We start from the raw sequence: 17,465 nt of genomic DNA on the forward strand, positions 1-17,465 counted from the left end.
TCTTTTTATATATCTATTTATGAAAGTTAATGCTGGTAAAGAATCCTACAATGCGGGAGACCTGGGTTTGATCCCTGGGTTGGGAAGATCCCCTGGAGAAGGGAAAAGCTAACCACTCCAGTATTCTGGCCTGGAAGATTCCATGGACTATACAGTCCATGGGGCTGCAAAGAGTCAGACGTGACTGAGCAACTCTCACTTCACTTTCACACCCGTCGTGTGTGTGTGTGTGTGTGTGGGGGGGTGGGGGGGCGGGGGGGTGGCGGAGGGGTAGGGTGTGGCAGGGGGAGAGGGGTGTGGCCGGGGGAGAGGGGTGTGGCCGGGGGGAGTGCTGCACTGCACAGCATCTGGAATCTTAGTTCCCCAACCAGGGACTGAAATCACATCTCCTGCATTGAAGGATGGAGTCTTAACCCCTGGACTGCCAAGAAAGTTCCCAAAGCCCTTTCTTATTTATTCATTTAATTAACTTTCATTATGGACTTGGGATTACTCTTTGAATGGTTCTAATTCATTATTTAGGTGAGCTCCCACATCCTTGTGACATGCTCCTGTTTCTTAACACTTCCTTTTCTGGCCTAACAAGATGCCCCAGCGCCATCTTGTGCTTACCCTGTGCCAGCCTTGGAATCAGCTGGGGGGTTTTTTTTAGTGGAAGTGGTATTAGAAGCCAGGATTTGGTTTTACCTATGACATATGTGATGCATTCTGATCATTTTCTCCTTAATTAAAAATTTTAGTCAGACAAAATAGATTGCACAACCCACAGTTTGAAAAACACTGCTGTAGGGCAGCTCACTTCCTTGTCACTGGCATCTTCTAAAACCCCAGGCCAAGCGGGAGGCTGGGCCCTCTGCAGTGAAAGCACAGCTCCAAGAATCCCCTGGAAGGTAGTGCAGGCCTGGGACAGTGACAGGCTGCTCCCCAGTGGCTGCAGCTAGGCCTAGTACTTGGCAGTTACAGGCTGATGAACTCCCTTTAGGTTAGTAGCTGTTTTCTGAGGCCCAAAGGTGTCTCTTGTTTTGTTTAGTCGCTCAGTTCTGTCCGACTCTTGTGACCCAATGGACTATAGCCCGCCAGACTCCTCTATCCATGGGATTCTCCAGGCAGGAATACTGGAGGAGTGCCATGCCCTCCTCCAGGGGATCTTCCTGATCCAGGAGTTGAACCTGCATTGGACTCTTTACTGCTGAGCCACCAGGGAAGCCCAAGGTTTATCCCTAAAATCCACATTCTACATCTGCCTCTTCATAGGCTTCACTGATGGTGGTTGCAGAGGGCTGGGATTGTAACCTTTCCCATAGCCTGGGAGCTTCCAAAGGAAGAACGGGTGCCCACTGAACACCAGCTTGTGAGGACCGAGCCCTGGGCCGTCACCCTTAAACCTGACAGGCACAGGGTGCACTTGTTAACAGGGGTAGTAGGAACCTGGGGTCCAACATCCAGCTTGGTCTAAACTGGAGCTTCCACAGGAGCTGGCTCTCTTGGTTCAGTCCTATAGGAGTTAGCTTTCTTCCTTCTCAGCTAAACAGACCTTGCAGTTGTACACATTTCTTCCAGGTCAGTGCAAACCTTTATATTCTAAGAACAGACTCTGGCCTTGCAGAGCTGGGTCCATTCTCAATTGCATAAAATGTCCTTTATATTTAACAAAATCATCTTGTAGAATTGGACATAAGATAGCCAAGGCTAGTTTACTGTTTTCCTTAACTTTTGTGTTTATATACTGTATGCTGTATAGAACTGGAAACATCATGTTTCTAAATAAGGCAGATTCTTCTATAATGTAAACTCAGACTGAGATATAGAGATCCTATAATGAGGAACAGAACTGCCATTCTGGTAATACTACATTTAAAAAAAATCACCAAATTCTCACCAAATGCTAGGCAATGTAGTTTCTCCAGTTTTTTTAAATCAACATGTATCTGAGCACCTACTGGACTCTTGGTCAGTCGCTCAGTCGTGTCTGACTCTGCAAGGCCATGAACTGCAGCATGCCAAGCTCCCCTGTCCTCCAGTATCTCCTGGAATTTGCTCAAATTCATGTCCATTGAGTCACTGTTTAACTATCTGCTGCTCTGTCACCACCTTCTCCTCCTGCCCTCAATCTTTCCCAGCATCGGGGTCTTTTCCAATGTCAGCTCTTCACATCAGGTGGCCAAAGTATTGGAGGTTCAGCATCAGTCCTTCCAGTAAATATTCAAAGTTCATTTCCTTTACAGTTGGTCTCTAGGGCTATAGATAAACTGAACTTTGCCCTGCGTAAGTTCCCATCCAGTGTCTTCCGTCATCTACACTGGTTCCTGAATGCTGGTGAGCCCAGAATTTCCAACCAAATTTTCGTCTATCATAACTATAGTCATTTTGGGAATAATTTATGCACTTAATGCACTTCAGACAATAAGTCTGCTGAACACTTGTTTCTAGAAAAAGTCTGTGATAGTTGTTTAATAATAATGCTGAAATAATTTTAATAATGACGGTAATGGGATTTGGAGGACTGTAATGTAGCCAGAAGGGAAAAGGAGCATAAGAGGAATGAGAATGTCCATTCTAGAGTTTGGGAGGCTGAGGCTAAGAGAAGGGAAGAATCCATCTGTGATGGAACTGAACCAGGTGCAAGCTTCCTGGTGCTGCCTTCTGCCAGTCTCAGCCCCACAGTTTCATCTTCAAAGCAGCTGCCTTAAGGGTAAAACAGTGTTTAAAAACTGCCCACAAATATTTGGAAAACAAGCACTCAAAAACTGGGAAGAAACAATGTAGGTTTCAGAATAGAACTGTGAGAAAGGAAAGTAGTAAAATGCAAACTAGTTTACCCTTTAATTGTGAGCAAGACTTCCTGGTTCTAAGATAAATTTCTTCCATATTGTATTCAGAAGAAAGTATGTCCTATACAATTGAAAAGAAATTTTAAAATTTAAAAATGATTTGGGTCGTGGCTCGTTCCCAACTGCCCACAAGTCACTAATCTGCACTGCTGAATTGCTGCATTTGGATAAATCTTAGCACAAGATGAGGCTGGGCAGGCTCCTCCCATGCCAGTGACCCCTGCATGCCTGGGCTACAACAAAGGCCTTTTAAGAACCTCAGTCTCTAAGTCCAGTGGGAGGCTTTGTCCTGCCTCTCTCAGCCTGGAGGTTCTGGTTTTCAAAAAGCAAAGGGCAGTGGAGCAGAATGAAACTGAACAAGTTATGATGGGAAATCTCTGAACCACAGAGAAAAACTTGCTATCCAATTTCTAACAGACGACTGAGTTTAGACATTCCTGGTACTGGTCGGAAACTGCAAGCCTTCTTAGCACTTACAAACCCTGAGGGGGAGACTAGGTTGAGTCAGGAACCCGCTTTGGTTTCCCTCTGCTCTAGGCCACCTTATGAGGGCTGACAGCCCTCCTTTTCATTCTAGATGGCTGCTTGTATGACACAGATATGACTGCATTTAAGTGTTAAGTCTCACATCTATGGAATTTTTAGTAAGATTAGCTAGACTAGCTTTCTAGCTCTCAGAAGTTATCTGTTGTCCCTGTTGTTACACTATAAGCTCTGCTCTTAAGGGCAGGGAAGTGTGGTCCAGCTGCATCCCAGAAAAAGACACACACACAAAAGCTCAATCCCAAATTTGTGTTTGCAGGACTACAATCATCAGTAAGTTGAATGTATCTGCTTTGTGTAAAGCCTTAAAAATACTATCTTCAGGAATGCTTTGTTAATGTTGCAAAGAAAGGGGGGGAAAAATGGGGTGTTAAAGTTTATTTCTAAGAGATGTAGACTACTGCAGTTTTGAACATGAAATCTACTGCAAATACTGATATAAATCACTCCATGATCTCCCATCTGTTGACAAAAATAAATCCAAAGAATTTCTTGGGAAGAAATTTAGGGATTTCCCTAGGTGATTAGATGAAGAGGCAAGGCTTCTCCTGCCCTGTCTCTGAAGAGGAAGCCATAGCTGCAGTTTCTGTCAATTAACAAATGTTACTGCCCCTCTGGCTTTTAAAAAGTGACAGGGGTGGGGGCGGGGCAGGGGCGGGGCAGTGACATGGAGGAGCAGGGCTTTTAAGACTTTGGTGGTTATTTTGTGAGAACGTAAATCCCCTACAATGAATTAGACCTAGTTTCTTAAATAAAATCAGTTACATTTCACATATGTATATATATATAAATTTTTTTTCTTTCTTCCTCAGTTAACTGTCTTTCAGTCTCAGGTACATGGACCTAACTCAAGATAACCTTACTTTCACTTCCCACCACACAGTCCTGAACAAAATTCCACCGAGTGCGTCAGGAAGCAGGGACGCTACTGCAGCAGCTGTCAGATGAGGCACAGGCAGGGCTGGGGGTCACTGCGTTGTGTGGGCCAGGCAGCTGCTGACCAACTGCAGTCACAGAACCCTGCCCCACCCTATGGGGGAGGGGGGTCCAGATCACACTTGAGCTTTCCCATCCCTTACAGTTTTATCTTTTAAAGGCACGTCTAGAAATGGTGCAACTGAGGGCTGGGGCAAGTTGCAAACAGTTGATTCACAGGGGTTAAGGGGTTGGTTACAAGGCTCCATGGCTGAGCAATGAGGCTGTCCTTTCCCTGCTCGGACAGAGAGGCGGGGGGAAATCTTGGAATCCAGCCTGCTTTGGTAGAGGCCTGGGGAGAGGCCAGCAACAGGAAAGACCAGAGCCGTGGTCAATAATGCACGTGCTTAACAGGTCTTTGGTGCTTGTGTAGCAGCATCTCCTTTATGTACAAAGACTTCTTTAGCCAGCAAAGCCCAGGGGAGAAAGCTGGAGAAGAGTCGCTGGCCTGACTCCACCGTTGACCCTCTGTTGCACAAAGCACAGAAGTCTAAACTGCAGTGAGTGTACAAGTAGATTTTCAGAAGGGTTTCCTGACAACAGACCTGGGAGGGTTAACTTCCTTCCCCAGTTCTACTGAAGATCGTGAACCAGCCTGAGCCCACCCCAACAGTTTTGCCTCTTGGTCTTCCTCACAGATGAGAAATTCCTTGGTTTTCTCCTTAGATATGAGTTGAGTACCGGAAGGGTTCCCATGGAGCCCAGGCAGAGGTTCTAAGGGCCCAGAGAGCTGCCCACCTCACAGGCCCCTGGGCTCCAGGACCAGCCAGTTCTCGGTGACCATCTGCACATCTTGGCCACTCAGAGGCTCCCGCAGCCTCACCTTCACCTCCAGCTTGCCCCCAGTGGGCTTCCTTCCATCCAGGACCTGTGGGGACCGCGGAGAGGGAGATGGTAACTGAGGGGTGGGGCGGGGAGCAGGCAGCTCCCTGTGCTCACAAGGTGAGAGAGGAGCTGAAGCACCCCGCATGTCAACAGAAGAGTCTCCACTGCAGGACAAGCCCAACCTCCTGCCGTTTGGGTTCGGTGGTTTTAGGTAAGTCTCAGAAAATACATCAATCCAAATAAGCACCAGTGCTCTGACGTGGAGGTGAGAAATCTAGAGTTGTGTTATTCAGTTTGCCCCAGAGTCCCCTGGCAACTCCTAGAAGAAATGCTCTGGCTTTAAGGCACAGCCTGAGAGCCACTGAGCCCAAACCCTCGGTTCACAGATGGCATGAGGGATACAGCCACACAGTCCACTGTGCAACAAGGTCAGGACATGCCTGCCTTTTCACCCACCGTGCTGCTTCGTCCTGTGCAGAAGAGGCAGCTGGAGAAAGCAGTGCTACAGGCTCTAAAGTCTGACCAACCTCACTGGGGCTGATGCAAAGCAGGCCCCACTTAAGAACAACTCTCCCAAGCAGGCAGAGGCAATGCAGCAGGAAAAGCCTCAGCCTATGAAGGCACCAGCCAAGGTCTGGGCCCAGCTCTGCCAGAGACCCTTCTCTGTGGATCTCAGTTGCTATCGTCAGGGGCACATCCCTGTGAAATTCAGTGAGTTCAGGGCAGCTAAAGGAGTTGTCTGGGGGTGATTCCTAAGCACACTAGCTGCGTTCTGGTAGGTCCCTCCTTGGAAATACCTTATCAACTTTATGTGCAGAGTTTGTTCTACTTCATCATGTTGCCACAACTGCCTCAACCAAAACCTGCTCCCAGACACCTAGGAATTCGTGTGCGCCACACTGACAGCCATGACCAGGTCCCTCAAGGGAACATGAAGAGCTCGGAGTGTTGTGGAAAGAATCTAGCTACTTCCTTTCTGACACAATGAAATTCTCTCAGACCCTCTGTATTTCATCATTTGTGAAATGGGAATAGCACATACTCTACAGAACACTTACGGATATTTTTACAGGCACCAAAAGACCTACAACAGGGACTGATATTCAGAGAATGCTGGCCCTTTTCTGGCCAAGTCCTCCAGTTTGCCCACCTTACCTCCACAATCTCTCTGATCTCACACTCATTCTCCAGCCGCTCCAGTTTCAGCTGGGCTGTGCCAACCAGCTTGTCACTTCTGAAGAAGGATCTGGAAAGCCAAGAGTCAGCAGAGGACTGGACTGGGCAAGGACAGCGGAAATGAGCTGGCTAAAACCAGCACAAGAAAACTGGAGGAGGGGCTGCGGCAGCAGCAGAAGCCAGTCCCTCCTCCCAGCCCCTTGGCAGTGTGAGCAATGGGCCCTCACCCTTTGTGGAAGATTTCAAACTTGATTCCTTTGTTTTGAATCACTCTCCTGAAGCCCCGGTGGTTTCGGTTGATATTTAGTTTGAAGAGTTGATCAAATTCTGCAAGAGGGGGAGAAGGAGGAGGGACTTGGCTCTCAGGAATCTCCTGACCACGTGGAAACTGGCCCACTTGCCTCCACTCCGTCTTTCTGCCTGCAATTCAGAGTCACTGCCACCAGAGGGAGGTAGAGCATCCCAATCCTGGCTTTGACATTCACCTGGACAGTTCTTGTTAGACGCAGATCATATCAAAATGGGAGTCAGGATTCTTGGACTCAAGTCCCATTTCCACCACCATTTTGCTTTAAGGCCCTAGGCAAATCCCTTTACCTCTCTGAGCTTCAGCCTCCCCAGCTACATTCGAGAAGTAGTAGTAATACCTGCCTTCATCTCCCAAGGTAAGTAGACCAAGTGAGATAATAGATCTGAAAGTACTCTGGAAACCCAAGTGCTGCACACGTGTATCAGAGGGGGAGGGGGAGGAGGAAGCAGCCTTCATGTAGGTCCTCACCTGGAGAGTTTGTGTTTTTCACCACAGCTGTTTTGTTTTTTTGAGCCTGGTCCTAAAGCAGTGAGGAGAGAGAAGTCAAGACAGCTTGAAAAAAACAGATACAGGCCCAGGAGCTCTGGTCTACATCTGTGCTGAGGGAAGGGACCCCTAAAGGGAGTGAGACCAAGGGATGGGGAGAAAAAGAGCCCAGGGCCTTGGAAGGGAAGATGGAGCTCACAGGACCCTCCTACTATCAGAACCTCACCGAATTAGGGTAGTGGAACTCAAACCGCACAAAAGCATCCAAGTCGTCAGGGGTCACTCCTAGGAAGGAGGAGGATGAGTCAGGGTCACAGGGAGTAGCCAGGAGCTCCAGCACTTGACGCAGAGGAAGAGCCAGTGCCTCCTACTGGCCAGGGCTGGAGTGTCTGGACAAGAGAGTAGGGGTGGCCCCAGGGCTACCTGGAGGGGCTGGGAGGTTCATTCCCCGGACAACAATCAGATGCATTTCTGTGCTGTTGAGTTCTGCAAAGATCCTAGAGCCGGGAAGCAAGGAGAGCAAAGTGAAGGAGAGCAGTGGGAAAAGGTTACCTCTTCCAATGCCTGCCTATCCAGCTGGGTGGTGGCCAAGAGGAGAGTGGGCCCAGAGAGGCAAAACCTGTCTGAGTCTGAGCAGCAGAGCTGGAGTGAAGGCCTCGGTCTGTGACTCTAGTACAGGGCTCCTAACCCAGCGACCACACAGCTCCAAGCCCCTCCTCACAAGCAGGCACCCTGTCCTGCCCCTCCCCAGCCCCAGGGCCTACGTCAGGGCCAAGCCTGAACAGCCTCACTCAAGGGGCCTAAGTCTCCACCCCTGGCTCTCAGCCTCTGCCCAGTCCTGCATGGAGCCACGGTCTCCCTCAGGCTTTGGCACCTCACAGTCTGGAATGTCTTCAGCTCAAAGTGGTGGCTGGGAGGGTCCAGGCCTTGAGCCTGGGCCAGCTGCAGGATCTCAAGCTGCTGCTTGCGGTCTTGAGCAAGCTTCTCAAACCTGACAGGAAAAGGTGTACACATCAGCATTTCCTGCTTCCTACCCCACAAGCTCTGGCCCCAGCCCTGCACTTACCGGGTGGTCTCAGCCACGTTGCCCTGGTGCATGAACTGCTTGGAGAACAGCAGACACTTCTGGAAATGGGGGGTGCAGAGTGACTCCGTGGTCCAGAACAGGACCCAACTAAGCTGGCCTTCAAGGCCTGCCCTCTGAAAGCTCCAACCTTCTGTAGCCTCCCTCTCTCCTTCTCCAACATAATAACCCCAGGTCACTGTTCCCAAGTCCCACTGCACTAAGTTGTTGCCGTTTCCTCTATTGGGGATAGCCATTCCCCCAAATTCCCTTAGCAAATTCCTCTTCTTCCTCATCACTTTAGCAACCAGACTTGCAGGCAGCATTCAGATAGATACACCGAAATATACAAATGCTCCTCAAACACGTCTTTCTCCCATCTTCAAGGTAATTCCCCCTCCACTCTGTTGTTTGAAATTCATAGCCCTGCAAGAGGGGTATTAATCATCCTATTGTACAGATAAGGAAAACGTGGTTTAGAGAAGAGAAATTCCTTACCCAAGATCTCACAGCCAGTAAGCTGAAGAGCTAGAATCTGAACCCTATCTTGCCTTTCGCCAAGGGGAGGCTATGGGCACTGGAAGGGGAGGACTGACCTCATGTTGCTCCAGAAGCATTTTTTGTAGCTGAGCATACACCTCCTCAGCCTTCTGAGAGAGTCGCAGGTCCTCATGGTGGATCAGGATGAAGTCACCCTCCTCATCCGTTAAGGGTGAAGGTACCTGTCCAGGTCACAAGGCCCCTCAGGGGCCCTCGAGAGTCAAATTACTCCTCTACTGAGCCAAACAGACCAGAAATCTAAACTAAATGTTTCTCCAGCTTCCAGTAGCCCCAAGAGATGGGAACTCACTGCCTGCCAGCCTACCCCAGCACACTGCTCTGTTTTCCACTGGCCTTGCCCGGCCTTGTCACCTCTCGCCATAGGCACGCCCCCAGGGCTCTCTTGGAGTCATGGGACAGGCAGACACATAAGCAAAAACGTTCTCAGCTGTTACCATGTCCTATTCAAGTACCCTCTCCTTCAAGCAAGCTTGTTCACAGTCCTGCTCATCAAGACTGCCACCCACCTCGCTGCCCAAGAAGTCCTGCTGCTTAACCAGGCGACACTCACCTTGGAGAGGTCCACAGGGCGGCCAGCTCGCACCTGGGTGATCTGAGCCTCGAGGGCTTTGGCCACCCGCAGATGGGCTTTGGCCTGCTCCAGGTCCCGGCCACGCTTGGCCTGCAGGGCTGCCCGCTGGTACTGCAGTTTCCGTGCCTCCAGCAGGGCCAGCTGCTCTCGTGCTAGAGGGAGGGGACACAGGTGAGAGCCACACTGCCTCTCACCACAGCCTTCCCTCCTCCATCCCTCTTCTCCCCAACTCACCAGATGGACTCAGCGCCTCCTTAGAACTCGAGGTCTTGGGCTCAGGCAGGGGCCGCGATGAAGGGACGAGAGGCTGTGCTGGCTTCTTGGCCACTGGGGCCTGGGCTGGGGGCTCATCCTGCAGGTGCCCAGGAGGCTGTCACATGGGTTCTGTTCCCCACCCTGGCCATGGCAGCTCCCTGACTCAGGGTCTCTTCACAACACTGTACTGCTCACTGTGTGGCCTGAGATGAATGGCTTTCCCTCATGGACCCTAGAGAATCTCAGAACCAGAAGTCTCAAAAGTTCTCTGCGCTAACCTCCCAGCGTGAGAGAGTAGGGGAAAAGGGATCGAACTGGGTTCTGAAGTCAGAAAGACCCTGGTCTGATTCCAGCCCTGTTAATTCCTAGCTGGGTGCCCTAGCCCAGGTTTTTATCTCTATGAAATAAAAGCAAAAATGTCTACCTTGCTGGGCTTGTTAGTATGGACACCAATGTCTGGGTTTACCCCTCATCGGCTGTTTCCCCCACCAGTCCCCGGTGTCACGGGCCCTCAGCCAAACCTTGTCATCCTCCTCCTCTTCCTCTACTGGGGCTGTATCCTCTGAGGAGGCCAGTTTCCGGGCAGCTGCCAAAGTAGCTGCCATCATATCCTCCTCAGTAGCCACGGTGGGCTCCAAGCCAGGTATAGGGGGGAATCCTGCATGAGAGAGACACTGGGAAAGGGTTCAGGGAGCCTTGAGGATGCATCAGGCTGCTTTGGGTCCTACTGGGGTATTCCTGGCCATGGCTGGGATGGGTAGTTCCCCCAGGGTGGAGGCTGATGTGTGAGAAATCATTTCTCCCTCCCCTCTATCCTGCTCAGAGACCTCATGAGCCCCCAGGCCAAACCCCACTCACCTGGAGGAACAGGTAACTCGGCAAAGTCAACTTTCCGTCCTGCCCGGTGGGCTCGAATGGCATCTTGATATTGCTGCAAGAGAGGGAGGGAGGGAGGGACCTGTGGTGGGCAGCAGTCACAGGCTCTACTCAAGCAGAGGCAGGAAGAGGAAGACGAAGACAGCAGCCCCAGGAGGAAGGAGAGCCCCTGAGACGGCAAGAGCTCCAGAGACACACAGACAAGATGAAGACTCAAAGACCAGGGAGCAGACGGACAGCAGCTGGTCAAGGAGGCAGGCTGCAGCCCACCTTGGCAATGCGCTCGTGCATCCGGGCCTTGCGCTCATCCCCACTGCCCCGAGCTTGGGTGCCTGCCTCGCGGTACTTGTTCAGCCTCTGCTGCAGGGCATCCAGCACTGTCTGTGGCTCAGCAGGGGCCACTTGAAAGGAGAAAGGACAGTATTAGCTCTGCCTGCCTCCCCCCAGGTCCCCACTCCAGTGTCCCCAGGCCTACCGGGGGCTGCTGGGATGTCAGAGGCCATCACTGGGTGCATTCGCTCCACTGCTGGGGGTGTATCTGAGGGCGCTGTTGGGACTTGGGAAGCCTGTGGAAGGGGCTTCAGGTCTGGGGAATCCAGAGCACAGGTGTAGGTATGGGTGGGTAGGGATGCTTGGCCAGCTCCAGCCCTAGCCTGAGCAGGCTTCCCCCCGCCCCCCCGACCCTGATACTGACCCTCTGGTGATGGGGGCATGGCACTCAGGTCCACAGGCTGCCCCTTCTCCAGGGCCTCCAGGACAGCAGCAAATCTCTGCGGTAGGAACACGGTGGGGACATAAGCCAGGGAACCCCAAGGATCTGGGCTGAAAAGCCCCCCCAGACCAGTCTCAGTGAAGCTTGGTCGGGTCACCGCTCACATCTGTGAAATGAGGGGCTGGACACAGGGCCTCCGGACCAGATGCCATACCTTCCCAACCCTCATGAGCTCTCGGGCACGGTCTAGGTCTCCAGCCCGCTTGGCATTCAGAGCAGCCACTTTGTACTCTCTCTGTCGGGCCAACAGCAGGGCCCGTGGGTCTGGGTCTGAGTCGGGTGGGGCAGAAATACCAGGGCTGCCCAAGAGGCTTGTCTCAGGCTGGGAGGGATTGTCTATGGAGAAACAAAAGAAAATATCAAGGTCAAAGGAGGTTTCCAGTGCCTCCGGGTCTGGCTAGCCCGAGAACGTCTTAGGGAAGTTGTGGCTGATGGCCACGGACAACGGAGGATGGGGAGGCAGGCCACGGGCCCTGACCCTGGGAACTCGGCCAGGATCCGACTGTCTCCAGATACCTGGCTCCACGGAGGGGGCAGCTGGGGCTTCTGCTTCAGGGCTCCTGTCGCTTGTTTCCTGGGGGGCCGGAGGCCTTCTGCCCAAGGCCACAGGAGGCGGGATCTCACCCTCACTGATCTTTTTGCCTTTCCTCACAGCAGCCAGCTGGGACTCCAGTGTCTTAGAGAGAAAAGAACCAGAAACCTAGCCAGCCACCACGGACTGCAGCCTGCTCAGACAGGCCAGGGGTCCTTCACCTCCACATTCCGGTGGAGCGGCTTCCCCTCCGCTGGACCAAGCTCCTCTGGTGCTTCACCCTTCACTGCCCCCAGCCTCACTCCTCCCAGCGCTGGTGCCCAGCTGAGCCCAACGCACCTTCAGGCCGCGCTCACAGCGCCTGGCTTTGGCCGCTTCACCTGCCTCCTGAGCACTGGCCGCGGCCTCCTGGTAGTTGCGGATCCGATCCTCCAACAGGGCCTGCAGCCCCCGGGGCCCTCCAGCCTGTGGATACTTCAGTTCAGGGCCTGGCCACTCCAGGGCCAGCTAGGCCCCTGCCACTCCCTCCTTGCAAGGAAGCTGCCCCAGAACACGAACCGCCTGGATTCAAGGAGAAGGAGGGCCTAAAAGCCTCAAGGTGGGAGACAAAGACTCAATGGAGAGGCCAGAGGCCATGTCAGAGGCAGACACAGAGGTCCAGACAATCTGTGGAGGCCGGGAAATGGCTGCAGGGGGCGGATGGCAGAACAGAGAGGCCTTTGAGGCCGGCAGCCTCCAAGGAGTTTCTCGTGCTCAGTCTCGGCTCGGGGCAGCTGCTGGAGGAGGGCTCTGCAAAGGGTTATTACCGCAGCGTCCCTAGACAAGCTGTGCTCCATGTGTGCTCTACAGGGGCATGTAGGCACAGAGGACACAGCCAAAGGCACACTGGAGACCTCCGGAACCTACCTGAGCTGCTGGGACCGGAGCTGTCAAGAGAGCTGCTTGCACCGGAGGTTCATTTTCCTGTTCCTTCTCCTCAGGGCCACCCAGGCTGGCTGTCTCATCACCATCCAGGGCCCCAGCCTCCTCATCTGTACCCAGGACCTCTTGCAGCTCCGTCTGGGGAGACACAGAACCCAAGAGTTGGGAGCCTCACGATCATACCCCTGACAGGACCTGAGAATAAAGGACTCTCTCCTCCAACTGTATTTCCCAGCATCACTCACTGTGCCTGAAAGTCCCCTTTACCAGAACACTCCTACACCCTTCCAATCTGATCAAGGACAGCCCCCCAAACAGTGAAGTCTCCAGATCTGAGAATCCCCAAGTACAGAGCTCAAATGTCAGGAGACGTCTCACACCGTATAGTCAAGACAAGGGTCCAGGAAAGGCAAGGCACTCGCTCAACATCAGCACACAGAGGGACAAACCCAGGCCTCCTCCACAGCTTGACCACAGAGCCCTCAACACCAGCCTGGCAGACGCACCAGCAAGTCTGCATCCTCCTCCAGCCCTTCCTCCTCTTCCTCTTCTTCCACATCCCGCATGCAGTCTGCTGCCAACTTCTCGATGTGGGCCATAGGCAGGGGGGCTGGGGGAAGAGGGTCACAGAGGGTCAGAGCAACACAAAAAAGGTTCCCGAGGAGTAGAGGATGGTCTCCAATCCACTGCACTGGCAGATACACCCAGGCAGCTTCCTTCCACAGCCAGAGTCCCACCTCTGCAGGGAAACTTTTCCAGGCCCTCCCAACAGGCATCAGGCTACTGCCTTCTCAGCCCTTTTACTGTGGAAGTTATTCACAAACATAGCCATCCATTCCCCCTAGCCACATCTTTCATATATGAAGATTTTTAACATCTGAGCTTCCCAATGATTCCACAAAATAGGTAATACTAGGAATTCCCTGGTAGTCCAGTGGTTAGAACTCTGCACTTTCACGTCTGAGAATCCAGCCAGGGAACTAAGATCGGGTAAGCCGCGCAGCACAGGTACCACTCCCCACGTTCCAAAAGTAATATTATCCTCATTTTATATATGAGTAAACTGAGAACTTTATTAATTTTCCTAACATTGCAATCTCGGTAAACAGCAGAGTCAAGATTCAAACCCAAGCTCATCAAACCCAAAGCAGGTTTGTGCTAAGAGAGAAGGGATGGCCACGGTTCTCCCGGACCAGTCGTTCCCTTCAGGGTCCTCTCCTTGCCCTCAGCTCAGGGACATGTGGGAGGGGAGATGGCTTTCTCTGAGGGCTCCTGGTTCCCTCTGGCCTCCCCCACAAGGCTTCAGGTCTCTGTCCTCTTCAAGCTGGGCAGGAAGATACCACTTATTCGTCCATTTGATACAATTTCTGCGCACTCATTGTGTGACCGATTCAGTCTGTGCTGAGTCCCTAGGCTACACCAGGCCCAGAGACTCTGACTGTCCAAAGGGAGAGGGTGCAACCCAGGAAGGAGTGCGCTCCCCCCACACAACACACAGGCAAGTGAGCAGAGCGAGACGGCCTCTCAGAGGGAATGCTGCAGAAGCGGCAGGAGCACCAGAAGAGCCAGGTGATCTGGCCGGCTCCCCGCAGCTGTGAGGAAAGGCCCGTCCAACCACCTGCCTGAGCCACCTGGTCCCAGCACCAACTGTGGCAAACTCACCCTGCCCCTTGGGTGCTGGTTTCCTGCCCGTGGTCCCTGCTTCCCCAGTGAGAGCCAGCAACTCTGCCTCCAGGTCCCCGTCGTCTTCAGCCTCCTCCACCCCCAGCAGCACGTCTTCAGGGCTGAACTCCACAAAGAGTCCGAGCTGAGAGCAGAGAGGGTTTCTAAGAACCATACAAGGAGGAGAGGGTGGAGCCCAGCCCAAGTCAATCCGCAAGAGCTAAGCAGCTCCCTGCGGGGCCTAACTTGCAGAAAGGGAAACTAAGGCCTGAAACTTTACTCCTTGGGACACTTATCTCCCTGGTGACTCTACAAAGGGCCCAGTAAGATCCCACTGCCATTACTAACAATAACAGCACCAGCTGCCAGGCAGGGTAACTGGCAGCCTATGTGACTATCTTAGTTAATTTTCAAAATCCTGAGGTAGAGCCTATTTCCTTTTAAATTGTGGTAAAACACATGTAACATGAAAATTACCATCTTAACCATTTTTAAGTGTAGAGTTCAATGGCATTAAATACATTCACACTGTTGCATAACTATTATCACAATCTTGCAAAACTGAAACAACTCCCCATTTCTCCTCCTCCCACCCCCAGGGTAACCACTACTCTACTCTCTGTCTTTATGACCTTTAGGTCCTACCTAAAGTGGGTCCTATTTTTATCTCCATGTTCAGATGAAACTGAGACAGCCCTGTAAGTGTGGCAGGGCTAGAATTTAAAATAAGGTCTTAGGGGATTTCCCTGGCCATTCAATGAGACTCCATGCTTCTACTTCAAGGGGAGTAGGTGTGATCCCTGGTCAGGAAACTATAAGATCTCCCATGCCACAAGGTGCAGCTGAAAATTTTCAAATAAAATAAACGAGGTCTTGTGACTTGAGTCTATGCCTTTTATCCTACCACCACCCTTACCTGCCTCTTTTAAGATAGTAACAATAGGCTAAGAAGTCTCAAATTTGGGCCCAAAAGAAATAAAGAGAGAAAGTGAGCAGGCAGATCCAATGAGAACACGCTAAATTTTGGTGGTTCCTGAACTCTCTGGGTCGTTCACATGGAGATGGTCATTGCAGGAGGAAGCCTGGGTTGAAACACAACAGAGTTCAGGCCTTAGCTTCCACATGTGTGTGGCAGGGGCTGGTCCAGAGGGTCTCCATGGCTTCTGCCAGCTTATGGAGGCATGGCTGAAAGTCGCTAGACTTAACAAGGAAACCACACAGGACCCAGTTTGCCCAAATTATAAAAGACCTTTACCCTCAGATTGACTCAGAAGTGAAGGTGAAGGAGGCTATATCCATACCTGCTTGGCAGCTGCCACACCCTGGCCACTGGCCTGAGGGCCCTTCCGAGGTCTTGGCCCTGGCATCTTGGCAGCCTGGATACCTGTCTAGTGGGGAGTGGAAGAAACTCAGACTGGAGCAGCTTACAAGCCCCACCCCTAACAGGTGTGGTTAGTAAACTCCCAACTCAGACAAAGAAGGCAATGCTTAATATGCTTAACATCCAAGGCTGAAATACCTAAGCTGGAAGCAAAGCACTGAAGCAAGCAACAGAGAAGTTGGAAGGGAGGGGACCACCTATTAATACCGTTAAGAGCGGAGAGTGGACACAATCAAAAGTGATTTAATCTGGATTAAACCCAAGACGTTGAGTGGTGAGTGGCCTAAGAAGGCAGATCAGGGAAGTTAACTCCAGGTACAGGGAGGGTGTAAGGCTTGGCAGGATTCAGAAAGGCTCTAAAACTGTGCTCTTAAGCATGGTTGCCCTATGTGGCTGCTGATGTTTAAATTTAATCAAGTTAAAGTTTCTGTCCCTCAGTTAGTGGCTACCATGGGCCAGCACAAATAATGAACATTTCCATCACTGTGCCAAGTTCTATTGGACAGTTCTGCTCTAGAGAAATCTGACTCGGTATTCAGATTCTCTCCAAGATCTCACAACCATTCACTGGACCTACTATGTATGAGACCTTGTGCTAGGCACCCGGAGGGCAGGAGTGGATGTGACATGCCCTCAGCTCTCAAAGAACATTCACAAGGTGGAGAGCCCCTCACCACTGGACAAAACCCAAACAGGGATGTGCCAGGCGCCTCGGCTGCCCAGGGCCGGCCCTTATCCAGCAGAGAGAGAAAAGGCTTCTTGGAGAAGGTGAATCCTGTGCTGAGTCATGAACATGTTGAGGGGGAGGAAGAGAAATAGGATTCCAAACATAGGGAACAACCTGATAATGGTTCTGAGGTGACAACAGCTTGACTCGCACAGGGAAACTAAGCTGGGATTAGTGCGGCATACAGTGTGAGACAAGCGACGCTGCAAATGTCAGCAAGGGGCAAAGGAGAAAAACTCTGAAGCCTGAAGCAGTTTGGGCACGGTTCTGAAGGCAAAGGACGTGAGGGGATGAGATCGGCGATTCAGAAACATGCCCCGTGGCTGCAGAAAAGAAGGAAGGAGGGAAGGAGGGAGAACGCAGGCTGGAAGCCGTCTCGACACCGAGCATCGTGAATCGGTCCCGGCGAAAAGGGGAGAGGCTGACGGACCGTGGGGTCGGTGTTGGCGAGAGAAAGAAGTGGACCGATTCCAGAGTTAGAGGGGTACAACCAGCAGGACTCGGAGATTAACTGGCTGTGCGCGCACGGAGGAGGCGCTCAGAGTGACTCCAAGGCGTCAGATTTCAGTGACTTGGGTGTACGGCGGGTGGTCAACTGAGAAGGGGACACGAAGTGAGTGGGTCGGCGAGACTCGTCAAGTCTGCGGCTCCGGGGGCACCCGACTGGGAGCAGCGGTGCTGGACCCAGACGCAGGCTCTGGAGAGAGGAGGGCAGGGAGTGCGCAGGGGAGGCGAAGCCGGGGACCCCACTCCCGCGGCAGGACGCGCCGCCCTGCCCAGCCCTGCCCGGCCGCCTCCATCTCCCCCGCCGTCCCCTCCTCTTCCCTGGCCAGAGGGCGGGTTCGCGGCATACCTCGCGGCGGATCCGAAACCGACCCGGGCCTTCTCCCGCCCGGTACCGCCCAGGCCTCCCGCGGCCCCTGGGCCGCCGAGGCAGCCGTGACAGGAAGCGCCCCGGCGGGAGACGCCTCGCGCTCTAACACGTGACTCCACGGCCG

General features: G+C 52.5%; 1 protein-coding gene across 5 annotated transcripts; it reads right to left on the reverse strand.

Moving 5' to 3' along the window:
- On the reverse strand, nucleotides 317-17,465 carry CC2D1B (coiled-coil and C2 domain containing 1B). 5 transcript variants are annotated; one of them, XR_001917611.1, is made up of 26 exons: nucleotides 17,321-17,465; nucleotides 15,661-15,747; nucleotides 14,360-14,504; nucleotides 13,204-13,307; nucleotides 12,683-12,835; nucleotides 12,116-12,241; nucleotides 11,761-11,920; nucleotides 11,399-11,580; nucleotides 11,167-11,242; nucleotides 10,948-11,058; nucleotides 10,743-10,873; nucleotides 10,455-10,527; nucleotides 10,118-10,254; nucleotides 9,576-9,693; nucleotides 9,321-9,493; nucleotides 8,806-8,931; nucleotides 8,213-8,271; nucleotides 8,021-8,137; nucleotides 7,570-7,643; nucleotides 7,373-7,431; nucleotides 7,129-7,180; nucleotides 6,578-6,677; nucleotides 6,330-6,420; nucleotides 5,088-5,217; nucleotides 2,820-2,892; nucleotides 317-2,685 (listed from the first exon to the last, which is right to left on the reverse strand). XR_001917611.1 is itself a non-coding variant. In XM_018044155.1 (25 exons), exons 2-24 carry the CDS (start codon nucleotides 15,724-15,726, stop codon nucleotides 5,089-5,091), a joined length of 2,562 nt encoding a protein of 853 aa, XP_017899644.1. In that variant the 5' UTR covers nucleotides 15,727-15,747; nucleotides 17,321-17,465; the 3' UTR covers nucleotides 317-2,892; nucleotide 5,088. The 5 variants fall into 5 exon arrangements, 4 of the variants coding, with proteins under 4 accessions (XP_017899644.1, XP_017899626.1, XP_017899639.1 ...); XM_018044155.1 differs by having other exon boundaries at nucleotides 317-2,892; XM_018044150.1 differs by lacking the exons at nucleotides 317-2,685; nucleotides 2,820-2,892 and adding an exon at nucleotides 16,959-17,062 and having other exon boundaries at nucleotides 4,847-5,217.

Source organism: Capra hircus, chromosome 3, assembly GCF_001704415.2.
Source record: "Capra hircus breed San Clemente chromosome 3, ASM170441v1, whole genome shotgun sequence".
NCBI lineage: Eukaryota > Metazoa > Chordata > Mammalia > Artiodactyla > Bovidae > Capra > Capra hircus.